Below are 27,905 nucleotides of genomic sequence, written 5' to 3' on the forward strand. Positions count from 1 at the left end.
GCCAGTTTACTAGTGCGCCCGAGGAATATTCAGCACCCCCTCTGCCTGATGATCGTATGGCTCTCAACGACCTTACTAAGCTCATCCCCTATTTATTCTGCACTTTCTATAGTTTATAGAAAACACACTCTCAAGTACTCAATTGGCTATGCCCGTACTAGTCCGTACTGTAACGACCACGTTCCGACACCATGCAATCCCGATGTTTTGATATTCGTCCTTTATTATTCTAGGAGACATGGGCTGACATTTTTGGCTTGCGCGACCTTTTCCCAGTACTCACTTGCTGACCGGTTGATGCCTTCCTTCCGCGTCCGCACAGCCAAAGCCCACAAGTTGAGATACAGTACAGCCGAGCGCACCCAATGTAAGTAATAGGACCTACAAACGGCCATTTCCCTCTCGTGTATAAGCGGGTGCATGTATTCTTTCAGCGCAGAAAATTTCTACGGTCGTAGAAATGACTACACCCCACTTGAAAAAAGCGTAAATGCTTATTTTTTATTTTTTATTTTTTCTTCAAGCTGTGATTCTAAGAGTTTGCAATGCTGTTCCAAATCTCTCCAATGTTACTCGTCTACTGCTGCTCGAAATTTGGCAGTGGTGTCAAGATGATCTTGCCTTTGCCGGCCTCGTGTATAATAGTGACAGCGACAAGGAAGTACCGATTAGAAGAGGCGACACAGGGATAAGAATCAATGAGTACTTGGGTGGGGAATGAATGGATCCCGTGGACAACCAAGGCGGAGTTGCTCGACAGAATATTCCCGGGTGCCCACTGGATCTGATTTCTGCCCGGGCAGATTTACAAGCATAGTCACCCTGAAGAGCAAAGCGTACAGCAGGATATCTCGAGTGATTTAATGCACGGGCGGGCTCATTAGCTACTACGGCCGATTAATACCTTATAATGATGAATCAATCTCGGTCGCTCTGGGAGCGTATGATTTGAACTCGCACAAAGCCATCACCTGACCCATCGATGCTTCCGTAGACATAGTTGCCAAGAGAAACAATTGCCTGCGCGGCGGCACCGAGACCCACCTTACGTATAAAAAGCCACCCTTCACCGTCCGGCGCAGTCCTGAAGACTTCGTTTCGTTCTCCTTTCCATTTCTGCCTTCGCCCAAATATTTTCTGGCCATTCGACACCTGTCAATACCGATGATGTCATCTTCTGCAGACCAGGAGCCCCCTTTATCGAGGGAAAAGACCGCTGCATCCTATTCGTATGAAAATGTTTCTGGATGGAAGGGCGTGCGTTTTCTGCGAATAGGACGGGGTATGTACCATGATGTACGAAGAAGGCTTCCGCTTTATTGGAGCGATATCAGCGATGCTCTGACTTATCGCACCGTGGCAAGTGCAGTGCGTATGTATTTCGTGAAGTGTGTATCGCCTCGTCGAGTCATTTATTTATAAACGGGACATTGACTCTTGGTTCAGCATTCTTCCAGCTATTGCATACACCCTTGATATGTACCGGCGCACGGGCGAATTCTACGGCATCAATGAAGGCTTGTTCTCTTCCGCCCTCGCAGCTATGGTCTTTAGCATACTGGGAGCTCAGCCTCTCACCATTGTGGGAATAACTGGTCTAATTTCACTCTTCAACTACACCATCTATGACATCGTGACGATCTATGAGCCATCCATCTTTCCAAACTTTATGTGCTGGACGGCTATATGGGCCGCGATTTTCCACTGGATTGTCGCGCTCTGCAACATTTGCGACTACATGCGCTACGTCACCGATTTCTCCAGCGAATCGTTTGGTATGTACGTCGGCATCATATACATAAGTAAGTGGAGATCGGACCGGAGCCCATAGTCAATGTGCATCAGGGTGTATTCGGGGAGACAACAGGATGTTAATCGGATGACAGTCAAAGGCGTCGAGGAACTGGTCAACGAATTTACCACGGTTGGCCATAGTGCTGGCTTCATGAGCTGCATGATCGCCATCTTATACTTTCTCTCCATCTATGGTTTGGAAAAACTGGGGTCCAGCACGGTCTGGAAAGCTGGCTATCGTGGTATCTTCGCCGATTACGCCTATGTAGTGAGTTCAAACCCGCCGAAGGATCTCTCGCCGGTTGGCCATTTGCTTATCTCTTCAGTTCTGTACTATATTCTGGGTTGGCTTCTCGCACATTCCAGGAACTCTCAAATCCACCCACATCAGCTTCGTTCCCATTACTCGCGCTTTCTATCCGACCCAAAACCGCAGTTGGCTCATTCCGTTTTGGGAACTGGATACTAAGTGGATATTTGCGGCTTTACCTTTCGGATTTCTGACCATGTTGCTCTTTTACTATGACCATGTGAGTAACTGCCGTGCTTGGCGCAGTAGCAAAATTCCGTTCCTGGAGTCTAATCCGTCGCCTCGAAGAATATTAGCAGTCTGACTGCGCAAGCCCGGCAATTTCCACTCAAGAAGCCTGCTGGCTTCCATTGGGATTTTTTCCTCTTGGGCTGCACAACATTCATCGCAGGCATTGTGGGCGTGCCCTTGCCTAATGGTTTAGTCCCCCAGGTAAGAGCCGTGATATTTGAGCATTTGAGAATTTCTTCAGGTATACTGATTTGGGGTAGGCGCCCGTGCACACGGACTCTCTGACCGTGTACAAGACCCATCTCCGAATCATCCCCACTGACGAAGGGGAAGGGGCTGAGATTCGTCGTCCGGTCGTAGAGGCTGCCGCGGTCGTGGAACAGCGGGTCTCTCACTTCGTCATGGGTCTAGCTATTATTGGCACTATGACAGGTCCCCTCCTCATCGTTTTACATACTATGCCGACCGCCGTTTTCGCTGGCGTGTTTTTCACAGTGGGCTGGGGCTCTGTGGAATCCAACGGGATCTTCCAGAAATCCATCTTCCTCATGCAGGAAAACCGCTTCGTGCAGCGTGGCGAGCCTCTTCTGACGGTGCCAAAGCGAAAAATTGTGCTTTACATAGCATGTCAGCTCGTTGGAGTCGCTGCATGCGTCGCCATATCACAAACTATCGCCGCTATAGGTATGGCCTTCATTTCTTTCCTTGGTAGATTGCTGTCATAGCTAACGGCAACGAAACCCAGGGTTCCCGGTCTTGATCATCGCTCTGATTCCTTTCCGTGTCTGGATTGTTCCAAGGTGGTTTTCTCAGAGTGAATTGGATGTGTTGGATGATCTGACTGCAAACAATGATGCTGTCTTAGCGAGTTTAGGCGGGCGGCCACATTTCCCCGGACAAGCTGTGACCGAAAGCTACGGTCTTGAACGACAGTACACTGAGCGTCGATCTGGCGCCGTCCGACAAAGAGCCGGGAGTGTACATCGCTGAGTACCCAAGGTATGCAAGACTGGGAATGGCCGCAACATATCTCACAGCATACTATTATCTTACGTCAATTCTTGTTTCAACGGCAGACAGGAACTAACAGCTTGGGTAAACTAGTTGCAATTCATACATTGTCAAGTTGAGATAGCCTAGAATATTTTGTTCATCTTATGGTTTTCCCTCACGCATACATTGGGATCTCGCAGTGATTCCGATAAAAATATCCGAGCATTTCTACCGTGGTGAAAAATACAATTTGTGTTTCAGGTGCTAGTCTATATTGTATTTTTAGCAAGTGGGCAGCCACGCGTTCACGTGGAAAGCTCTAGGATAGAGCGCAATTTAGTCTTTTCTCTGTGCTTTGGAGCGGATTTAGCGTGGACACGTTTCCTGTTATGGTGAAAAAGGCCTGTTTTGTATCTAGATTATCTAATATGACTTCACATAGTTACCAACTTAAATAGAAGGTGCATCCAAGCGGCCAAGCCTTTAATCGTTGCTGAATTTATCCAAATCATTCAAACGTATGCGTGCCAGTTTTCCTTCGGTATCAAAAAATGTGCTCCAGCTACTCCGAGAGATACGAGGTGGATTTATCGTCAATGCCGCGTTTTAATGGTTCCCAACACCTAACATCCTGTGTGTTTTCATCACAAGAGAGCTGTCCTTCTAGTTGAACTCAATTCACTGACTGCGGGCCAAGTTCCCGATACGTGCGTCATATGCTTACAGGATCTGGGTCCAAGTTCACAATTTCGACAATTACCGTGCGGGCATCTCTTTCACCAACCTTGCATTGACGACTGGATCCGTAACAGGGACACTAGGTGTCCTATTTGCCGCGAGACATTTTACCACCTACGCCGGCTTCGAAAACCAGCCAGTTCCTTGACTCTCAAGCGGAACCACAGGCACATGGTCCGGCAAAATGACACCGGCGGCTTCTTCCATGAGCAGATCAGCTCCTTGAAGTCTTGGTACAAAAGAAGGGGAAGCATTCGAAATGAACAGAGTATGCCAACTCACTAGAGCATTAGTCCTAATCTTCCACCGACGCAGAATCTTGGAAGGATAGTGATGATCATTCCTGGCCCTGGCCCTGGCAAGTGGATTGATATTTAACCTATGGTGACGATCGATGAGTCGTTAAACTATACGCAAACTTCCACCCTTATGTCATTCCTTTACCAAGTTTGCGTTATGTTGTAATGAGTTGGAATCAAGTTTTACTGATCTCATGCCGACGGAACAATGCCATCCAGCCGTTTCCCAGCAAAAAAAATACTGTCGGGTCTTTCGTTGCTTCGTGTTCTAACGGCACATGAGATGTTTTATCAAGAACTAATGTCGCAATTCTCCCGGTGTTTTTCTTTCTGATCCTAGCCTATCTATCCATCGCCGCCTGAATTCAACAGCCAGGGAGCACCCAAACAAAGCCGACGAAGATGTGCAGTTGCTCGCGCTCTCGGTGTCTTTAATACAGGAGCGTCTGGTCTCATGGTGCCCGAGACTACGTGGCGCGTTTCCTACTCGGTGAGATCTCTAGAATCTGAGATTTTGAATGTGTTGATATCACCAGCTAGGTACCGTGTACACAGTTAAGTGGAAAGTGATTATTTATCCTTTCAAAGCAAAAGTCAATCGATTGATGTAAGATAGATGCGTGTCAAGTCAGGTCAGGTTCCAATATATCCCTTGATTCCATGCTCCGATACTGGGTAGTGCCAACACCCCTTGCTTGGTATACGCATTCTTGCACGGAGCTGCAGCCCCGGTGTTGTCACCCGGCTAACAAAAGGATATATTCCGACAAAAGGTCATTTTGTGAAATCTCGGATTTACCGTACCGTATTTGCCTGTTCGGAAGAAGGAATCATGCATTCGAAGCGCACTATACTGGGTTAGTTTCTACACGTCTGGTAGTATTGTATACCTCACATTGACGTTTGCCTACAAGTATTATAGACCAATTCGATTCACGTACTAAACCATGCCCTACAGTGCCTACGTGTTAGGCCTGGTATGACAAACATCGTGGCCCCTCTGACCTTGTGGTCTGCGTGGCATAAGCCACAGGCCAATGCCTCCTGGGTTTTGGAGCCTACACCGACTCTTGATCCAGTCTTGGTGGTCTTGTGCTTGTCCCATTCCTGTCCATACATGCACCGCCCAGCTTAGCAACGCGCCTTTTTCTGGGCAAAGGCTCCGTTCCTTTTTCTGCTTTTTACTCCGCCAGATTTTTGTTTAAATATAGACCATGTGGTACGCCCGTATCCTAGCTATTCCTTTTTGCTTCTCGTACCTATCTTTCTTGTTGCCTCAAAGCTGTGCCTGGCCAACCCGCCGACACTATCTTGGCATCATGAAGGAAAACAATATTACCCCCTCTACTTCGCAGCCTGCGAGATTGCCTGCACCTGCCGCTAAGTCACCAATCCAGGCAACGGCTACCTCAGCCGCCGCAACCATTACGGTCAACAGCCCCTCTATGAACGGTGCTGGCCAGCAGCTGTTTTGTCAGTGGTTTGGATGTACTGAAAATTCTCCTACCGCCGAGGCTCTCTATGTAAGATCATCGTGATTTTCAAATGGAATCATCAGTGAAAGCTACTAATCTGTCCACACAGAAGCATCTCTGTGAAAGCCACATTGGCCGTAAGAGCACTAACACCCTTAACCTTACCTGCGAATGGGGTACCTGCAATACCACAACGATAAAGCGGGATCACATCACCTCACACATCCGGGTGCATATACCGCTCAAGCCTCACAAGTGTTATTTATGCGGCAAGGCCTTCAAGCGCCCTCAGGATCTGAAGAAGCATGTGAAGACCCACGCAGACGACTCGGAGATCCGATCCCCCCAATTGGACCTAAAGCGCCCAAAAATAATATCTTCTCAAATATCCAAGGGGTATGCTGCTGCCGCCGGTTACTTTGAGAGCTCGGTCAATGGTGTCAATGGTCAATATGCACAAGCTACTTCCCAATACTATCAACCACGCCCTCATTATCACGCTACCAACACTCAGTTCTATGGAAATTTGTACTATGGGTTAAGCCAGCGTCAAGAGGGAAACCATCTTTAGGGCGGAGCTTCCATGTCTCGCCTCTAGGAAGAACTTCGTTAAGGAACAAAGGGTAAGTAGATGTCATTTTGTCTAAAAGTCGTGAGTCGTGGCGTGCGGCCCTCAATTGGTGTTCTACCTGGGCAGAAATCAGAAATCTCTCCCTCACTATGTTGCGGAGCATGCCACCCAATACAGAGCAATGAACGTGGCGGCTTATTTTTTGCTGATCCGCAGTAAGATAAAAATAAAAATTGAACTGATATGCCAGAAATCTCGTTGTATGACAATTGTCAGAGCATGAAGCAGTAAATTACTGCTAACTGCTGATTGGTCACATAGGATATCGACTTGCTTTATGTTTGTATGTAATTTGGCGTTGATTTTCGGCTCTGGTGCTTTAACCACCGAGTATCGGCGTATTAAACGCAGACCCTGAGGGTATTTTGTCGGAACGTGGTCGTCACAGTACGGACTAGTACGGGCATAGCCAATTGAGTACTTGGGAGTGTGATTGTTATATACTATAGAAAGTGCAGAATAAATAGGAGATGAGCTTAGTAAGGTCGTGGAGAGCCTTACGATCATCAGGCAGAGGGGGTGCTGAATATTCCTCGGGCGCACTAGTAAAATTGCGACCCACTTTTGTTGACATATATGCTTGTGGCGGAGGTCATGATTGTAGGAGACTTTAACCGACATGATGAACTCTGGGAAGGAGACGAGGTGTCACTGGAAAGACAGGGCGAAACGGATCCAATCATTGACCTCATGAACGGTTTTGCTCTTAGCAGCTTACTCAAACGAGGTACAAAGACATGCCACGGATGTGGACATGTCGTAGTTCAGAGGTATGAATTGACTTTTTATCTCAGAGGGATACATGAGCCTATATATAAAACAATGAGCCAAGTTGATTGGACCAAGTTGATTTCCAATCAACTTGGTCGTCTGTATAGACACTCTGGAGCTAATTCCGACGGTGCGGCTTGGTTCCTGATCTGCACCAGCCTCACATCACAACAGGACAGAGCGGAGACTGCGAGTCGACCATCGACCTCGTCCTGACCTCTGATGATTTGACAGACTCAATGATCAAGTGTGCGATACATGGGACAGAGCAGGGCTCGGACCACCGTGCCATTGAGACTGTGTTCAATGCACCGTGGTCGGCTCCGAAGCATCAGGAGGACCTCTGCTGAAGAACGCACCATGGAAAGAGACCAATACCAGAATCACAAGTGCTCTGACCGCCGCAACGCCGGGAGGCACATGCAGCAGAAGACTGAGCGACTCATGACTGCGGTCAGCAAGGCGGTGCATGCTTTGACTCCAAAGGCAAAATCGTCACCACACGCAAATCGATGTTGAACGGCCGACTTAACACAGCTGCGCCATATTGACACATACTGGCGACAACATGTTCGCTCGGAGCGCCGGGCGGGACGAAAAGTACCGCACCTGGAAAAAAACAGCGCAATGTGCGCCGAAACAATACCACGATGCCATCCGCAAACAAACGAAGAAGCACTGAATGATTTGCTCGCAGATAAGTAAAGCATCTGCAAAGCCGCTAAATATCACGGATCATCGAGAGCAAGCAGAAGAGCTGCTGTCCACATTCTTTCCCCCCTTTGCCAGACGTGATTGACGACGAGGGGACCAGACCACGAATAAAGCCGGTAGGAATGCCTTATCGGCCTGGAGGAGATAGAACGATAGCTTTTTGCAGCGAAATCATGGAAGGCGCCGGGTGAAAACGGTCTACCGGCGATAGTCTGGAAAATGACGTGGCCCACGGTCAAGCACAGGGTTCTCGACTTGTTCCAGTCGTCACTGGAAGAAGGCATGTTACCGAGACGGTGGAGACATGCGAAGATCATACCGCTCAAAAGGCCGAACAAGGAAAACTACACCATTGCGACGGCAGGGAGGCCAATTTCGCTCCTCGCGACGCTGGGCAAGATACTGTAATCCGTAGTTGCAGAAAGGATCTCGCACGCTGTGGCGACACACGGCTTGCTCCCGACCAACCATTTCGGGGCCCGAAAGCAAAGGTTCGCGGAGCAGGCGCTTGTGCTTCTGCAAGAGCAGATCTACACAGCGTGGCGTGGCGTGGCCGACGGGTGTTGGGTTTGATCAGTTTCGATGTCCAAGGAGCCTACAACGGAGTGTACAAGGAACGACTGCTCCAGGGAAAAAAGCGCGAGGCGTTCCAGCTAACCTGCTTCGGTGGGTCGAAGCGTTCTGCTCGACACAAACAGCGACCATCCTGCCAGAATATAAGACTTGTCGGAAGTTACCAGTAGTATTATACAATCATATTTCGCTCAATGGAACTTCTTCGTAGCCGGCTAGCACGGGACAACTGATCAAGGTCAATCATGATTGCGCCTCTTCGTCTCTCTCAAGTCGGAGCCGACGAAGTGGCGGTTTTCTTCGGGCAAGGCTCTGTACCCGACCCAAGTCACCTTCCAGGTTGGAAACCCAGGGGCGAGACTGAATGTACTGCTTCTCGTGTCGGATTATATCTCGAACAGTGTTGTTTGCTAGTTGTTCGGCTGCTCCTGGAATGAAACGCCGAAGCAGATAAAGACAGCATTGGTATATAGGGATTGACAGACCATGAACAGCCTAATGAAAAAGATGTGTAAGCCACGTTGACATAAAATCAATGCATACTTTGAGGTAAGAAGGTACCAATCCTTACGGCACTGGATAACACAACAAACCAGACAATGACTCGTACTAAATCTGACAATGTCTGGGCGTCTTCCCTGATGTGTCCATCGGGGCTTTTGACTTGGTTTTGCAAAAACTCCAACGTTTTATGTTGGTAGAAAATTGCAGAAACACCAATTGGACCAAAGAATCCCATGAAAAGTGCCTGTCGAGGTTGGTGGACGGGGCCCAGGCGTTTGTATAGAATTAACAAGATCAGGGGTCTGCGTAGAAGTAATACGGTGATCGCTAACACCGTAAGGCGCCACAGTGATACCAATGAGGAGTTGAATAATGGCCATGGGCAGATGACGCCAAACCAGACAAAGAAGGACATGTTCAACAGCATATCTACCGCTGGTTCAAATGAGTCATGCTGGGTCTCTTTCTGAAACCAACCACTAAAAGATGAGTTAGCTGGGCCATTCATCAAAGAATGGTGATCTCCATCTCGCCGTTTACTTACTCCCATGAAAGTGCATTTCCTGCCGCAAAGCAAGCGAGGATATCATCACTTCCCACCAGCCCACATGTACCAATGAGGAAGAGCTGATTATCAATATTAGACCGAGCTATTTAAAATGACTTGGGGAGTGTAATCGCGGGGTAAGCCTACCGAGATCACGACAGTTGACGTGTACAAGCTCTCCTGAGAAGTATATCCCAAGGCGAATGCCACTCTAAGACAACGTCTTGCCATCCATCCCACGATAACACCCCATACAACACTTAGTAACACAACGTATCCCCATGTCTCACCAAACCACATCCCCATCGCGGATCTGGCGCCGCCCCAAGACCCTGCTGCGCCGCCATCTCCAGGAGCTCCATGGTACCCTTGTGTACCAAGATACTTAAGCAGATATAGTGCGAGATAAAGGAACGGATAGCCAAGGCCATCATTCGCTCCGCTCTCTGCCCCGATAAGTTGCGTCATTGGAACCGGAACATGCCGGTCAGCCCACCTGCCTTTAACAATCGTATTGCTCAACACGGGGTCTGTGGGGGTAATACATGCCGCAACTGCCAGAGCTTGTAGAAACGGCATAGTAGTTGCCGAATTATTCGCTCCCCCAGGCACACGTATTATGGCCCATACAAGCAATGCACTCATCATCCACATTCCAACCATGCCCGGACCCAATAATATGAGCAAATCGCGCCAGTGAGAGCGAGAATATTTTCTAGGAAGCTGGGCCCCAGTAAAACAGACTTGTATAGATAGAGCTAGCCGGGAAAAATCCAATGTAGCATGTTCAAGGCGATGAGTCGAGTTTGGGTGACTGGGGCTAGTCGAGACATAGGAATGCGGATCTGCGAACTCGGCAGCATATGGCGACACAATAAGGCCAACCAATAGGGATAATACTAAAAGAGTAAAATTCATATAAGCGTTTGGATGCAGTTCACAAGGCTACAGGACATAAAGGTAACCCATGCAACGTGGGAACAAGGGATGCTGTACATGCTTCGGAAATGTAGAGCCGGTCCTTCAGTAAATAGGACACAAAGTTGAAACAAAAAAGGTATGTTCCTAGAATACCACAGATAACGTTGAATGGTTCTGTCTGTATATTAGGCATACTGGTATTGTTCAAGTCGGTTGAAGATTCGAAGTAAAGTGACGTTTGCCCAAAATAAATCATCCTTGCTGGGAGACTCGTCCCTGTCTCTTTTATGCAACCATGAGGTAAGGGTATTTACGTCAGGCCGTAACCTAACTGCCTGGCGTCCAAGGTTACCAAGATTCAGGTGTAACCCAACGGATAAATACGGACTACCAATTTCGCCGTCACATGAGTTGCCCCCTTCCGCTCACTGAGACCCAAGACCCAAGCCACCCGCACCATGACATAAGCCTGGGCCTCCAACCAGTCTCCTCACGTCCCAACCTTATGGATGAGATGGAATTTATCATGTCCCCACCGTACTTCGACCTGCAAATCCAAGAGGCCCAGTTACTCTCCAGTCCGGCGAGATCACCTCTCTAGGCTCTGCTCCTGATACACATCTTTGTCTCCCTGTCGCACCACCGGACAGTTTTGGAAAATTGTTATGTCCAATGATGACACGTCTCTCGCGCCTCAGATGACCAACTTGGCCGTCAGCAAAGCTCAGAATGCTCAAAATACAGAGCTCATTACGCCCAGCATTGATCAACCGAAGCAAATTCCCCGAAATAGAGAGCCACGGCAAGAGACACAGCCACTTCCAGAATCAAACAGGACTGCTGACGCCAGGTCATCAGAATCAATAACCCGCTATATTTCAAAACGCAAAATGCGCCCCAAAAACCAGCGAAAAGCTACAAAAAGATGCCGCGAGAAAGTTAGATCCCGCAACGTGGCCCTCGAGTCTGAGTACAAAGAGCAGTCTGCCCACAACAGTCGAGCTTGACTGCAGTTGACTGAGACGTTGGAAGGTCCCTTTTGAGTGGTAGTGCAAAGTGAGGATGCTGACCTTGGCTTGGAGTATGTCTGGTTTTCCCCACTGGACAAGACAACGTTCCCGTTATACCAACGCTCGCGCCTGTGCAACCGTGCTCTCCACTTTCTATCAGCCGTGGCCTCTGTGGAGTTCAATGTGGTTTTATCCGGACTCCCTGTCAAAAGGTACCCTATGTCCACTACCGAAATGTGCGGATGAATTTGACTCTTATTGCACATGTAGAGCTGGCTTGAATGTTTATTTTCGGCGGCTCCTTTTCGCCTGACTGCTGTGGTATACGATCTTGGCCATCACCACAGTTGCTTGGGTTCATCAGTATTATGATACCATGATGCACTCACTAGGAGCAAGGAACAGTGGTACGATTGCGCTCACTTCATACCCCAAAGGCAAGATATTTGTGTCTTTCTCAGACTATAGTCAAATATACAATGCTGACAGACAAAGTCACCGCCACCGACTTAGTTGCTTGCTTCCTTGCTTAACATGAAATTTCCACCGCTATCCAAAAATCAAACACCTGCATATCTTTGAACTTCATGTAATGTTTTGTACATAGCTGCTCGCATTATCTAACCCCATGAATAAGAACGGACCGCTATAGAGAAGTTGCAACCGGTGAATTCGCTGAGTTGCATTCGTATGACAATCTATAGATATCTCATTAGACATGGCAAACATACTCCAAACCCGGGTCAAATGAACATGTGAGATGCAGTTTCGCCCATATTTCCTACCCATGCCTACTTAGCAATGGTGTCTTTCCCATTTACATATATCCATGAGGATGTTTCTTTGTTCTTTACATGAAGGGCTCTTACTCGCAGTCTACCAAGTAATGTAGCCAGGCCTGTCCTTGGCCACTAGTCCTATCCATATTAAGGAGTATCACTCTGAGTCTTTCAAGATTACTATTGTTTTACTCTTGGTTTCTGCCAGTTCACCTTGATCTTGTCCTTGTACGTCATCCAGTGCCTATGAAGCTCCTACTCTTTGGTTGGATCTTCCAACTCAAGATCGCAGCGACTAAATAGCATAGCAGTGGCCTTTTACAGGCTCGTTGTCGCTAGGAACCGCCGGAGACACGTTCGGCTCGCCAAGGCGGTAGTGGTCGTACTCTAGTTCGTCTAGCATTTCCGCCTTATCGGTCTTCAGCGCTTCCGCTGGTTGGAGGGAGTGTATGACCCAATATTGTTCGTACGTTTATGGTATCGCTGAGCTTGCTCTCCTCACAAATTCTTCCTGCCATGTCAATCTCGTCGCATTGTTTTCGGCAACAGCTATGTGTCAGACCCTACAAAACACGTTCTGGAAATTCCGAGTAGATTGAACAAATCATCAAAACCGTTGGGCTGTGCTTAAGGTATTCTCAGGAGGTTCCATCACGAAGGTGGATGCTGCGCTATAATCGCTCGTGAAGGTTGAACAGGAAGGTTTTGCTGCATATTAGTCTCTTCAAGACTTCGAGTACCGCACAAATCCATACGGCTAAGGAAAGCAAGTTAGAACCGATTGAGTTCTCTGAGGGTTCATTTGAAGCATCCACGCCTAACTTACCACAGAGGACAAGATCCCGATACATTAACCAGCCAGTCATCTACACATTTCGCATGGTATTGATGATGGCAGGGAAGACACCGTAGGAGCTCGTCTCCCATGAAATCTTCAGAGCAGATAGCACAGGTCGAGTTGCTGCTTCCGCTTAAAGCATACTATTGTAAATTAGACGTGATTATATCATAAGGATGATTGAATGATCGATGGATCCACCTACTGAGCTATCCAGCGTCGATACTGCGAGATTTCGATTGGCGAGCTCTGGACTGAATGTCCTTCTGGGATGACTGCTGCTTGTCTGTTGGTAGGCGATGCCTCTTTCCACGTCAGGAGTACCACTGCGTGTTCCGCTGCCGGGAAAGCTCCTAATTCTGTACATGGGTATTTCATCCAAAGCTATTCTCTCGAGTGTCTTTCTTCGGCTTCTTCGATAGGAGGCCGGAGTACTGGGGTTCCTGTTATTTAAGTTTGAACCTGAAGGTTCGCAGTGTACTCGTCGGGCAGCTGCCAACTTCGAAGCAACAATGACTATGCAGAGAAGGACGGGAATTATTGCTATAAAGCAGTAGCCAATGATTCTCCCTGAGGGAAATGTTATTCGGGGCACCTAATGCTGCTTGGGGGAGATGTACCAGCTTCGGACTCAGGGCTTTGGTTTTCCATGAGGTGTTCAATGATAAAGCAACAGGTTGCGTCAGTCTTGCATTTTCTCTGGCGTAACAGAATTTTCCTGTTACTAGCTAGTATACGGTTTTTTGCATGCGTCCGCTTGAATTTTGGCTTTTATTGCAACATTGCCATACTTGACGTCATCTTGTTCTGGGTGCACAGCCATTTTAGCAATTGACTCCTATTCAAGACTTATGACAGCGGTACATATAAGTGGGCCAGGGTAGAAGGCTCCGCATCCGTTCACTCACTTTATCCTGAGATTAGCCAGCCACCTTGTTGTTGCAGTTCTTTAGACTCAGTGGTTTGTGACGAGATAGACCCACTTTAATTGGGAAAAAGCTCTTGGAAGCAACGACTTTGGTAAGTCTAGTTTGAATGTCTGGTGATGATTGATGATGATTAGCCTTGGCATGAACTTTCCTTTCCTTGTTGCAAGGCACACGAAATTTTTCCACCTAGAGGCCTACAACGCGGGCTTTACGATTAGCTGTCGCGGAAAAGCAATCATTCATCTTACGAATTTGCACAACAAGCAGCCTAACAATGGATGCTTCACGCCAAGAGACCGAAACGTCCCAAAGACGACTGAGCCAGCCTCCTCACTGCTTGTCTTATACCGCAGTCTTAGAACAACTTTCGACCGATGCAGACGATGGGCTGGCAAACGCTGAGGCTCGCTCACGTCTGGAAACTTACGGACATAACTGTCTGGATGAGGGCGAAGGTCTCTCGATTGGGAAAATACTATTGCAACAAATCGCGAATGCGATGATGCTTGTGAGTTTGGCCTGTCTGCTTTGTTTTTTTTTCTCTCTTTCATTTCTTTTTGCAAATTTTGGCATCGTCCCTTTCATAATGCGAAAAATGAGAAAAAAAACCCAACCATTCTAAATCAGCGTCTCGCAGGTGTTAATCTTAGCAATGGCCGTCAGCTTCGGCATCCAGTCTTGGATCGAGGGCGGCGTTATTGCTGGCATTATTGGGTTGAATATCGTCGTCGGCTTCTTCCAGGAGTACGCGGCAGAGAAGACGATGTCGTCTCTGCGATCTTTAACAACGCCCAGTGGGACCGTGTTCAGGGATGGCAGTACGGCTGTCATTCCTGCCATTGAAATCGTCCCCGGGGATATTGTTGAAGTGAAGATAGGCGAAATGATCCCGGCTGATCTGAGGTACGGCTGTCGCTTGCCACCCCTTGTCTATAAAGGTAGAATATGTGCTGACGTTCAACGATCAGGCTGATTGAAGTGATCAATTTCGAGACAGACGAGGCACTCTTGACGGGGAATCTCTGCCTGTTCAGAAGGTCTCCGAGGCAACGTTCGAAGAGGATACAGGGCCTGGTGATCGCCTGAATATTGCATATAGCTCCAGTACTGTGACGAGAGGGCGAGCAAGAGGTATTGCTATTGCAACTGGCATGGACACAGAAATAGGGAAGATCGCTTCGGCACTCCGTGCCAGCGGGCAAAAACGTCGACCCGTGAAGCGTGGACCCAGTGGGGAGGCTAAAAAGCGATGGCATGTCCAGGCATGGGTGTTGACTGGCACTGATACAATTGGCCGCTTCCTCGGGGTGAATGTTGGGACCCCTTTACAAAAGAAATTGTCTAGGCTAGCAGTCGGTTTATTCGGTATTGCAGTTGTCTTTGCTATTGTGGTGATGAGCGCAAACTACTGGAGGAATAACAATGAGGTGATTCTGTATGCTGTCGCAACAGGGCTAAGTATGATCCCTGCCTGTCTTGTGGTTGTACTCACGATTACCATGGCAGTCGGGACAAAACGGATGGTGCAGCGCCATGTTATTGTCCGAAAACTAAGCTCTCTGGAGGCGCTTGGAGCGGTAACAAACATTTGCTCTGATAAGACAGGCACATTGACACAGGGCAAAATGATTGTGAAACAGGCGTGGGTTGCTTCGCTGGGAACTTATTCCCTCGAGGGCGGTAGTGAACCTTTCAATCCGACAGTTGGAGAAATCGGGTTCCAAGGACTGGCTCCAAGGAGCATTGTTGAGGAGAAGACGAGTGCAGAGACCAAGAAGCCTGAGGAACTGCTGGCTGAACACAAAAAGCTTGAGGACTACCTAAATGTCTGCTCGTTGGCCAATCTTGCACATGTCTATAAGAAGAAGCACGAAGGCGGCGATGGCGTTGATGGCAATGAATGGCATGCCCGGGGAGAGCCAACTGAAATTGCCATTCAAGTCTTCGCGTCTAGATTTTCTTGGGACCGCGACTGCTTGACCAAAGGCAAGGATCCGAAATGGACGCAGAAAATGGAGTTTCCGTTTGACTCGGATATCAAGCGGATGACCGTTGTTTACACGAATAATGCCGAGAAAAAATCCGTGGCGTTCGCAAAAGGCGCTGTTGAGCGCATCCTGGAGAGATGCTCCAAATTTATATTCGAACAAAATTCCCCGCCTAGTGCCCTGTCCGGCGAACATCATGAGCAGGTCATGAAGAATATGGAAGCTCTAACACGGATGGGCCTTCGTGTTCTCGCCCTTGCGAAGAGAGATGTTGTTCCAGATACGGAAGACCGGGCGGAGGTCGAGAAAGATCTTTGCTTCCTGGGCTTGGTCGGCATTTACGATCCGCCCAGACCTGAGTCCGCCAGAGCTGTTGAGCTATGTCACCATGCGGGCATATCAGTGCACATGTTAACGGGCGATCACCCTGGAACTGCAGAAAAGATTGCTCAGCAGGTGGGCATACTACCTGATCTTCAGCAGGTTGCTGGGGATGTTGCACAGGCTATGATCGTCACTGGTAATCAATTCGATAACTTCTCTGAGGAAGAAATTGATGCCCTTCCTGTTTTACCTCGGGTCATCGCCCGCTGTGCGCCACAGACTAAAGTCAACATGATCAACGCACTTCACCGGCGTGGGCGCTTTGTCGCAATGACAGGAGATGGTGTGAATGACTCTCCATCTCTGAAAAACGCCGATGTGGGGATTGCTATGGGACAGAGTGGTTCAGATGTGGCCAAAGGTGCTTCGGATATTGTGCTAACTGATGACAATTTCGCATCTATCCTTAATGCAATCGAAGAAGGTCGTCGGATTTTTGATAATATTCAAAGATTTGTGCTTCACCTACTCTCAGAGAATGTCGCCCAGGCGTGTACCCTGTTAATTGGACTTGCGTTTAAGGATGAAAGTGACCAGTCAGTCTTTCCACTATCACCTGTGGAGATTCTCTGGGTTATCATGATTACTTCTGGCCTACCAGATATGGGACTTGGAATGGAAATCGCGGCTCCGGATATCATGGATCGGCCTCCTCAAAGCGTGCGTTTTATTCTCCACATCCAAGCTCTTCGGCATAACTAACAGGGGCCTTCACAGAAAAAAGGAATTTTCACATGGGAGGTGGTCATTGATGTCCTTGTTTACGGCCTTTGGATGGCCGCGCTATGTCTCTCGTCGTTCTCGCTGGTAATATGGGGCTTTGGCGACGGTGACCTTGGCCTGAACTGCAACCGAGATTTCAATCCACAGTGCGAGCCTGTGTTTCGTGCCCGCGCAACAACTTTTATTTCACTTACCTGGTTCGCCCTATTTCTTGCATGGGAAATGGTTGACATGCGCCGATCATTCTTCCGCATGCAACCAGGCTCGAAACGGTATATCACTCAGTGGATGTTTGACGTCTGGCGGAATAAGTTCTTGTTTTGGGCTATCCTAGCAGGTTTTATCTTAGTTTTCCCTGTTGTCTATATTCCTGTTATTAATCATGATGTGTTCAAGCACTCTGGTATATCATGGGAATGGGGAATAGTTGGCGTGGAGACTGTTTTATTTTTTATCGGCGTGGAAAGCTGGAAATGGGCCAAGCGGATCTTTTTCAGAGGGTCCAGGAAAACACATCTTGACAGCTCTCCCTCTGAGATAGTCTAGCGCTGTTCTGGCAAAGGATTTGGGGTTCGCAGTGCTAATGTTAAAATGTTTCGTTATCATGCAATATGCATCGCTAGTGAACTACAGGCAAAACACCAATTTTTTATAGAACACATGAGCACTTTGCATCTATCTTATGGCTCTTTTTGTAGCGCTGTCCCTTTGCTCGAGATCAATTGCAGCTGGCCGGCCGACATTACAATATGTTATGATATATGGCTGGTGCAGATCAGGAACCAAGCCGAATCATCAGAAATAATTTCTCCACGGTGTGTACGAAGAAACTAGCTTGATTTCAGTCAACTTTGGTCTCAGGTTGTGTGTAATCTCTCGTATACCCTCAGAGCCAACATTGAGGTCAATCATTCGTCTGAATTACAGGTTACAACTTCCTGTAGCCACTGAGAAAAAAAGAACCTCTTTTGACCTTGGTCACCACTTTGCCTCCCTCTCCAACTTGGCTGGTCGAGAAAAAAAGAAGTTTAAATTTTAAAAAATCAAGTTTTCAACCTCCACTCCTTGACATCATCGGCTGCAGACTGTAGCCAGAGAATGGGCGTGGCAATAAAGCTTCTTTCCCTCCGCAGGCCCCGCAGCTGGATTTTGCCATACTCTGTCACGGTACGAACGGAGCAGCCGCCGATTGAACGAATTGTCGGAACGTGGTCGTTACAGTACGGACTAGTACGGGCATAGCCAATTGAGTACTTGAGAGTGTGTTTTCTATATACTATGGAAAGTGCAGAATAAATAGGGGATGAGCTTAGTAAGGTCGTGGAGAGCCTTACGATCATCAGGCAGAGGGGGTGCTGAATATTCCTCGGGCGCGCTAGTAACATTTCGACCCTCTTTTGTTGACACGAATTGCCGTTCCCACTTCTCGGCTTACATAACCGTGTACGCCCCACAAGTCTTGGCAAGGAAACTGAGTGAGGGTGAACTTATATATCTTCGGAAATGAATAAGGTCCTTCAGAAAACCCTTTCGAACGTCTGGACGGCGGAGTACCGCAATTGGTTCCATGTATTTCTAGAACACACACTTTCCAAATTCCATGGGAATTTTGTACCAACATTTCCCCTCCACGTCTCAAAGGCTCTGCTAGGCAACCTCATTGAGTTAAACATCGAGACACATCCGCGGAGACAAGATAACCTTGGGTAGTAAACATGTGACGTCACATAGTCGCCGTGGCCGCGTAAGCTGCTCTTGGAAGATCAATATCAAAAGAGGATAAAAGAGGGGTGGTGGGGTTCAATCAATATTAGCATGAAACGCAGGACAGTCAAAAATGAGTGTTTCACAAAGCATGGAAGGGATGGAATCAGATCAACTCCCATCGACTTTTAAACTTGTTTCTGTCCTAATCCCTGTGGGGGCACTTGTGGGTATCTTGTATGTTCTCAGAACTGCTCAGCTACACATACACTCCATTCCTGACACGTTTACAGTATAACCTGTGGTCTTTTATATTGGGCTGTGTCAAATCGACGCCTTTCAAACCACGATGTGGAATCAGGGTTTGTTTCCACCGCTGGTAACGAGAAAAATCTGTCAGAGAGGATCAACAAGCTGTTTCCGATTATAGAATACGAAAGCTGGGATTTGTCACGGAAACATGAGCCAATATTCGAATTTGAGAGGACATGCTATCAAAGCTGGGATCCAGAATCCCTTCCGGGCGACCAAAATGAAAGGATAGCAGTCGTTGATAATGCTAAGCCGCTAAAATTCGTCCCTGTCGAAGCATGCCAACATGTTGTCGACTCCACTGAAGATGACTTATGGGAATCTGATGTGCATCTATGTGCGATATGTATCAATGATTTTCTCAATGGGGACAGTGTTCGTGAGCTCACATGTGGACATATCTTTCATCTCGGTTGTATAGATCCCTGGCTTTGCAAGGGATACACTTGGTGTCCATTGTGCAAAATTGACATTCTCAAGTCACTGTCTCAGGCCGTTAACGAGGAGAGAAGCGAACAACCTGCCAACCAACTGAAATACCCGCCTACGGCTCTTCTCAGGGACCGTTAACATTTTAAGATGTTATTTAATCTCGTTTCCTTTTTTTTTTCGTATACCCTTTTTCGTGGAGCAAAAAGGAGCACTAGCCGTTTGAAAACAAATGCCACACTATTCATTACGATATAGTAAATACTTCAGTTACATAATTTTCAGTGAAGTGAATCTGATGTCTGAGACGGATTGGCCTGTAAGCTCACTATGATAGACACCTACAAGGCATATTTTCGGGAGCATTTCTACAATTATCTTATTGCAAAAACCTTTGGACATATTTTCTGTTGGGCGACAAAATAATTTCGGTTCCATACTACTGATAATCTCCCCGCTGGTTTACTAAATATGAACAGCTATGTTTCACTCCATTTCCACTGCTCAAACCTGGTAAGCCTTGTGAGCCAGATTCGATGTACCCCAAGTCAACCAACTCTCTTTTATCTGCGCATCTTTTCCAGTTCATACTTGAAAGAACTCAAGACTCAGAAACTGGCCTCCAATCGCTTGTGTTTCGTACACATAAAAGTGAAAAAACGAGCTAGTCACTAAATATGCCCAAATGTAATGTGGACAAGCTCTTCTACTTCAAACTGCTTACCCCCGATGTTACATGCGATGCTGTAAAGCCAAGCCATCCGGATCGGGAAATATACAGACAGTCACCTATACTCAAAACGCTATTGTTTATGGATGAAATCTGAGTTTTCATGGACTGGTCGCTTCAATTTACCGTCATATTGGCTGCAAATCTAGTCCAAAGAGACTCCAGATTTACTGATTATGACGGCAAGAGTAGTAGTAGCACCAGTATCACCAATCTCAACTAGGTACACCTTTTACTTGGTAACGTGCTGGAGCTGTAAAGATATGCCTCCCATACATGTAGGAATGATGTGCTTTCCTTTGGGAATTGCTTCTGGCACCTTCGTTTCGAACCATTCACGTTGGATAAATTGCAGCACAGTCATTGTGTGCATCGGTAAGGATGGTGCTCAATATCTGGTCCGATGATCTCCCTCAGTCACAAGAAGCGTGAAATACCCGCACAGCTCTTAATTGGAATCCGAATAAAGCGAATATTAATAAACATGTGTATGTTTAAATGTGGCAAACAAATCCCCAAGAATTGGAAAATTCTGCTATTTCGCCACTAGTCCACTACGGAGACCAAGGCGTCTGCTTATGACCTAGAAGAACCATATTATAGTATGTCACATTCCCAGGGGATGCTGACGGTGGCCTAGAGCATTAAGATTCCCTCCTTTGTGCATCCATATGCTATTAGCCAATAACACTCACAATCAATTTTCAAGGAAAAATAGAAAAATAGAAAAGAAAAGAAAGTAGCCAGCGGGTTTCGCTGTAAAAAATGCCGCGTCACAATTCAAACACAACTGAACACGATACCCACTCTTCATTTCAACAAAGCACAAAATAGCGGGGGGGGGGTTTCGCAGAGAGATGATCTGGAGCTGAGAATTACGAGTCTCATGAGAGTAGAGGCGCATTGGAATTTTCTCATTCACAGCCGCCACCAAGGCCTGCAGAATATCGACATAAGGACGCACACAAGGGTAACGTTGCTCAAGCGGACCAGGAGTCCGTGATCTCGATTTCCCCGCTCAATCTCTCTAGATGGGCCAGCAAATACTGTTTGACAAGTATGTAATTACAGCTCTACCTTGAAGAAATATACCTTTATATAAAGTCTAAATTTGTACATTTCATGGAAAAGACGGAGGTTTTGAATTCTAGATTACGTGTTTTGAGAAGGGTCCATGGCAATTGACTGACGTCTTTCCCCATTCGGATCTGGAAGTGGCAGTGCCCCAATGACGGTGGCGAATTCATCAGGCACTAATGTCGGATTGACGGATACTGGTATGTGCTAGTATTGAGGTGTCCCATTGAGATGCATTGATTGTTTTATCTGGATCTTGCTGTTGAAGTGTTATCAGATCTCAGGAGTCGTTCCTAGCGTGTTACAACGCTGGTATGCCGAGCGTACCCCGTTTACCATACAGAGACAAAGAGGGAATGGGTACTTGATGAATAACCCTGTCCTTAGTGGTAAAATACCACCCCTCAGTTCGACACACCCCCTCAGCGAGTGCCCTTTCTGCTCTTGCAGATGTGTGCGTTAGACCTCGCCCATTACCAGATGTTGCCGTATATCCTCCATACCCATCGATTGCATGAAACCGAGATGCTTTTGGCGGGGTAGTAGCTTTGTGAGACCATCAGCTATCATATCGGCGGTTCTCACCCAGTGTACGTTGATGCGCTTGCTCTGAACTTCTTGCCGAAGCCAGTGCTGGTGTATGTCAATATGGCGGAGCTTCGTGCGCAGTTGAGGTGTTTCTTTTTCGAGAATCCCGATAGTCTGTTGGTTGTCGCATCTGATGCTTAGCTCGTGCTCAGGATCGAAGCGTATTGCTTTGAATAGCCGTTTCCACATGGCCACAGTCCTGGCAGCTTCTGAAATCGCAAGGAGCTCAGCTTCGGTTGTACTGGTAGTCACCGTACGCTGCTTGCTGGCCTTCCAATCGACAGGTCCTCCAAACATCATACATGTGTATCCTTCAGAGCTTTTTCGATCAGGATTATCGGCGAATGAGGCGTCGCTAAAGAACTGAACTGCCTCTGGTATCTGACTATTTTTCTGTGATCGATCGCGCGCTCTGTACGCGATCGCCGATGTCCGAGTGTTGTAAAGGTACGAGATGACTCTATTGATCGCATCAAGGTGCTGGGGACCGGGATTTGTGAGGAATTGAGCGAGTGTAGCCGTCGCTTTCGCCGAGTCCGGTCTAGTGATTGTCGTTGCATATTGGGCTGAGCCAACCTTCTCCTGGTACTCGTGAATCTGTTGAGGCGTCGCCTGGCCGTCAAATGGCTTGAGTGAGTAACTAGGAAGTGGTGTATCGTATCTGCGAGATCCGGTGAGATGGTAACGGTGAGCCATCGAGGATATATATGAATCCTGACAGAGCCAGAGGGCCATCTGTTGTCTGTCACGGAGAATGCGTATCCCGAGGAACCACTGCGCCTCTCCCATATCTCGAAGCTCCCAGTGTTTGCTGAGCTGTTCTCTTAGGTTTTCGGCTGCCGTATGCTTTGAAGCATGGTTTACGATGATGATATCGTCAACATAGAAGAATACGATGATGCCGTCCGCTGCAAAGAGGCAGATATCTTCCTGTACTACCTGCAAGCCTAGAGATGTGAAGATCTTAGACGCTTCTCGTTGCCATAGGCGTGGAGATTTCCGTAGGCCGTAAAGAGCTCTAAGAAGCTTCCAGCACTTGGTTTTGCCATCTTTGTCAAACCCTGGTGGTAATGAGACGTATACAATCTCATCTAGTAGGCTGTTGAGGAATGCGTTGACAGCATCGTATTGGCGTGTGTCCAGATCGAATGCAGCGACCAGGGCGAATACAGCACGTGCGGTTCGGACTGCGAGAGTAGCTGAGTACTTTTCTTCTGCCGTCATCCGTTGGAGATCTCCTCGTACGCATAGCCTCGCTTTCAGCTTGCTCAGGAACCCATTGCTATCAAATTTATAAGTGAAGACCCATTTGAGAGGTAGGATCTGAATGCTGCGGTCTGTTGGACGCTGTACTACCTCGAAGGTGCTTTTGCGAGCTAGTGTGTCAACTTCAAGGCCTGCAGCGGCAAGAAACCCCTTGTGATATTGATGGTTGATCATCTCCTTCCAGTTCTGAGGCTCTGAAGGCAGATCATCGCGGTGCACGAGGTTATGAAGGTGAGGAGCGTTTAGTCCTGTTGCGAACGCTGCTAAGACACCTTCATGATAGTCTTCTGGCTCTTCTAGCACGGCGGTAAATGCCTGGTCCACTGGTTTCCTGTTCCGTGCTCCAGTGACGATGTTTTGATCCGATACATCTCCAACGATATCCCTTGGTGCTCTTGGATGTGCTGTCTCATGTTGTGCGGGCCTTCGATCTCCGGGAAATGCTCCTTGAGATGATTGCTGCGTCTGAGGCGCCGGCAGAAGCTGTGGCTCTGCCGAGGGTGTTAGAGACGGTGTGACCGTCTGTTGAGGTTGGCCTGGTGACTTTGGTGGTTCAAAGGCATTTTCCTGGCGTTGAACGTCCGGTATGGCCTCTGGTGACTGCTGAGTACTCTCACTAGCTGGCTCGTTTGTTTCTGGCTGGTTGTCAAGCTGTGTGAGCTGCTCGATATCCTCATGCTCGTCTTCACCAATTTCCCATGGCATAGCTTCGATTACGTCGCTAATAGGTGGCTTTTCTAGTTCTTTGGGGTCATATCGTAGATTCTCATCGAATACTACGTCCCTGACCTCTCGCACGGCTCCTCTGCGCGGAAACCACACTCGCCAGATGTTCGAGGCTGTGTAGCCTACTAGATATCCGATATCCGCGCGCGGCTCCATCTTGTGGCTCTTTGGAATATCCTGACGGCGCACGTAAGCGCGACATCCGTATAGCCGCAGATTTGAGAGGTTGATGCGTTGTTTTGGCTGTGCGTGGTCGATTCCTGTTGCCTCAGCGTATGGAATAATCCACTGACCGTTTGGAAGCTTAGTGGGCGATCTGTTGATGATGTATATAGCTGCTTTGACGGCTTCTGGCCAGAGAGCCTTCGGAAGGCCTGCTTCTAGCAGTAAGGCTCGTGCCCTCGCAATTATCACCCCCCCCAGATCGTTCACTGAAGCTGTTCATCTCTGGTGTGCCCACCACACTGTGTTCCACGATGAAGCCACATTCACGAAGGAAATCTTCTACCGTGCGGCCGGCAGCGCGCTCGTTATCATAGCGAAAGGCTCGAATTGGCAGCTTCAATTGTGTTATTGCGAACGCGACAAAATGCTTGACTGCATCCTGACAACCACTCTTCTTCTCGTGTGTAGAGGCGGCATGTAAGCGTATCCCTTCGACGTAGAAGTGTGTCATCCACTTATCATCGTTGTATGCTGTCTCGATCCGCACAAGGTCAAAGTGAATTCGACCATATCTGCCGTACTTGGTTCCATGAACTCTTCTCGAGATTTGGCGCTTTGCGCTAGTCATTTGACAGACTTCACATCTCTCAGGATTGCCGATAGCATTATCGATATGTTGACCAGTGATCTTGATTCCATCAACGAGTTCTGCAAGTTTCTGGATACGCTGATCATACATATGACCTAGGCGTTGATGCCAACGCTCGGCCGTGGCTGAGGATATTAGTGGTTTTTGTGAATGCTTGACTGTCGCGAACCCAGCCGGAATTGGCCGGTATTCGAGTACGTATAGCCCACATTTCTCCTCGAGCTTTGCAATAGGCTGACCGCAGTGAACGAGTGCTAGTAACTCGATGTTCATGATGAATCCCTTGCTCTTCAGTCTCGACGCGGATAGTAGGTTCGTGTGGAATCCTGGCGAATACCGTACGTCCGAGACCTCTCCGATAGAGGTCTTTCCGGTCTCGGGGTCTGTGAGGTTCACTCTCACCGTTCCAAAGCCTTGAATTCTTGTAGAAGCGTCTCCGGTGATGACAGTGTAGTCAGCAGGAGTGAATGAGACGAATCTCTCGCGATCGTTGCTGATGTGAGTATTCGCGCCGGTATCAACGATCCAGCTATTCTTTAGCGGAAACTCATCACTCTCTTGCGCCGCTTGTACCGCAAGATCATGCGAAAACATAGAGATGATCTGTTCGATCGACCGTTGATCTTCTGAGGCTGCAAACTGAGCTGATTCGGTCTTGGCTAGCTTTGCGATGGCTTCCTGGTCCTGGAGACTCATCCTCTTGATGAATTCAGGGATTTTCTTCTCCACAGCTTCGTTCGGGTTCCAGCCTTCTGGCCTCAGCGATTTGTTGAGATAGTAGCACTGCTGATACGTATGGGCGCCATTACCACACGGGCACCGTGTACGGTACGTTCTCTCCGGTGGTTTGGACTTATTTTGACCAAGTTTCGCCTCATGCTGACCATCTAGCGTGGCAAGTGCAACCTTCGACGATCCCTTCTTCGCCGACTGTCCAAGAGCCTTACGACGTGATCGGTAGGAGGAGATAACGTCATGGAAGGATATATCGTGTATGAGGATTTTCTCCTGCCACGCGGTGCAGAATACGTCATCTATAGGCTGAATAGCGCGCAGGAAGTCTCGGATAGCGTACTTGACACTGTATACCACATCAGGCACATCTGCACACTTTGCTTCCTCATATAGACTCGTCCACTGAGTGAGCCAGTGATCTGTATTGACGTTATTCGCTGGTTGTTTGATCATGGCTCTCCACGCAAGTCGAAGCTCTTCGGTCCGGGTCTCTGGCTTTGGCTTGAATTCACGAGCTAGCCTGACAAGTTTCTGATGCGGCGAAACCTCATCGACAGTGAGATAGTGATACTCGGTTGCGAGAGAACGTGTGATTAGACTGTTCATGCGTGCCATCACCTTCAGCAGACGCACCCGTTGAGTCTCACGTCTATCGTAGGCTTGAATGCGTCGAGTCCACTGGGTAAATTCCTTCTCTGTGAGTTCAAACTCATCCTCCACGTCTTCGCGAATACTGCTAGGTTGAGGCTCTTGGGCGGCCTCCGGAACCTGTCGTACGCTCTCTTCGGAAAGATCTGGATTCAAGTATTCCCACACATCTTCGGAGATAGCTGCTGATCGTATATGGCCTATCCAGACTCTCCATTGACCTTCCGACCGTAGTCGCTGGTCCTGAGGCACTGCCCTCAGTTCTTCTGAGTAGAGGCTTTCTGACATCCTTATACTGCTTTCCCTATTATATCCTATCGTTCTGTTCGCAATCGGTCGTCGGCAACGCTCGCATGTGCCGTTTGGGGGTAACCGGGCGATTCAGGGGTATCCGAGATCTGCGGAAGATTATACGCGCTGCTAAGATATAGAGCAGAGAGGTCTGATATATCTTAATGGATATTGCAACGGGCAATCGGGCTCATAACTGTCGGATTGACGGATACTGGTATGTGCTAGTATTGAGGTGTCCCATTGAGATGCATTGATTGTTTTATCTGGATCTTGCTGTTGAAGTGTTATCAGATCTCAGGAGTCGTTCCTAGCGTGTTACAACGCTGGTATGCCGAGCGTACCCCGTTTACCATACAGAGACAAAGAGGGAATGGGTACTTGATGAATAACCCTGTCCTTAGTGGTAAAATACCACCCCTCAGTTCGACATACCGTACAAATACTAGGGGGAATTGGGTGAACGATGAATAAGCCTGTCCCAAATGGTCCTAGTGGTATTTGACCACTCTCAGTTCGTCAGATAGTCTTAAACGAAAATATCCAAGTTGCTGACTTTGTGAAGATTATCGATTTCCAGTCACGACCCCAGCAAGCGAAACTAGTTAGTCGTGCGGATGGATAACCGGAAGAGGAAGGAACTCTGCTCTTGATCGAATGAAAGATTGGGCGTGGTGCGGATGTCTCGCCGTTCCCGAGAATGCACTCAGGAAGCTATTCGTTCTTTCGCCACTGGTGGGATCTTTTAACGGTGGTAAGAGGGTTGATCGTAGGCCGTGTTCTGGTCAAAATTGGATGAGGAGGAATACTATTGCACCAGCCCGTGAACTCTGACCGTATGTGCAGTGTGCTCAATCTACACGAAGCTTGCCTGTTCAATGGAAGCCATAGCCGAACCTGAGCTGCCCCAAACGCTCTTTGCATTGCCCGCTGCCTAGGTGGCAGTCTGCATAGATTCCTCGGCGATATACGTTCTTCAACTCAATTCCTACACCTTCTTGCTCGGCAACTTCGCAGAAGCAGAGAAGATCTCAGGCATCCCGAGTAAAAAGTAGCTCCTGGGATCACCCGTGACTTCTACCAGGGTTATTCATGAGGCATACAGTATAAATGGAGGCATGATCTGCGTGACCACCCTAGTTCATCTGATATGCCTTGGAAGCAAACCGGCTCCTGGGATTACCCTAAGCTCCCAGGAGCTGTTCCTTTAGAAGAAATCGTCTTATATATTGTGGGAATCTGATCGGTCGCTGCACATAGCCATATCAGTGCATTTCTGGAAGAAATTTGACCCGGAAGCAAGGCCGTGTGGGTGTAGAAAAACATAATTACGGGTATCCCGTCCTACCCTTGGCATATTTTCTATCCATGACGTCGCCCAACCCATCTCTCCCACTGAGCCTTCAATAATTCCCTGTTACCAAAGTCCAACT

The 27,905-nt window shown here is 48.0% G+C and overlaps 4 protein-coding genes across 4 annotated transcripts; 3 read left to right on the top strand and 1 right to left on the bottom strand.

The window, feature by feature from the left end:
- Positions 1–1,164: 1,164 nt before the first annotated feature.
- On the top strand, positions 1,165–3,325 carry N7506_000143 (anion exchange family protein; the record flags this gene model as incomplete). The annotated part of the gene is made up of 7 exons (XM_056949439.1): positions 1,165–1,388; positions 1,447–1,802; positions 1,887–2,062; positions 2,121–2,324; positions 2,393–2,536; positions 2,596–3,019; positions 3,081–3,325. 7 exons carry the CDS (start codon positions 1,165–1,167, stop codon positions 3,323–3,325), a joined length of 1,773 nt encoding a protein of 590 aa, XP_056815354.1.
- Positions 3,326–5,684: 2,359 nt separating this feature from the next.
- N7506_000144 (C2H2-type zinc finger protein) lies at positions 5,685–6,411 on the top strand (the record flags this gene model as incomplete). The annotated part of the gene is made up of 2 exons (XM_056949440.1): positions 5,685–5,888; positions 5,950–6,411. 2 exons carry the CDS (start codon positions 5,685–5,687, stop codon positions 6,409–6,411), a joined length of 666 nt encoding a protein of 221 aa, XP_056815355.1.
- Positions 6,412–14,331: 7,920 nt separating this feature from the next.
- On the top strand, positions 14,332–17,698 carry N7506_000145 (uncharacterized protein; the record flags this gene model as incomplete). The annotated part of the gene is made up of 4 exons (XM_056949441.1): positions 14,332–14,565; positions 14,695–14,960; positions 15,055–17,089; positions 17,147–17,698. The coding sequence occupies 4 exons, from the start codon at positions 14,332–14,334 to the stop codon at positions 17,696–17,698; spliced, it is 3,087 nt and encodes a 1,028-aa protein (XP_056815356.1).
- A 3,183-nt stretch (positions 17,699–20,881) lies between these two features.
- N7506_000146 (uncharacterized protein) lies at positions 20,882–26,469 on the bottom strand (the record flags this gene model as incomplete). The annotated part of the gene is made up of 4 exons (XM_056949442.1): positions 20,882–20,952; positions 21,908–22,589; positions 23,238–24,376; positions 24,417–26,469. The coding sequence occupies 4 exons, from the start codon at positions 26,467–26,469 to the stop codon at positions 20,882–20,884; spliced, it is 3,945 nt and encodes a 1,314-aa protein (XP_056815357.1).
- Between the last annotated feature and the right edge of the window lie 1,436 nt (positions 26,470–27,905).

This window comes from Penicillium brevicompactum (genome assembly GCF_028827555.1).
Source record: "Penicillium brevicompactum strain IBT 35665 chromosome Unknown utg000001l_segment0_segment0, whole genome shotgun sequence".
Classification (NCBI taxonomy): Eukaryota; Fungi; Ascomycota; class Eurotiomycetes; order Eurotiales; family Aspergillaceae; genus Penicillium; species Penicillium brevicompactum.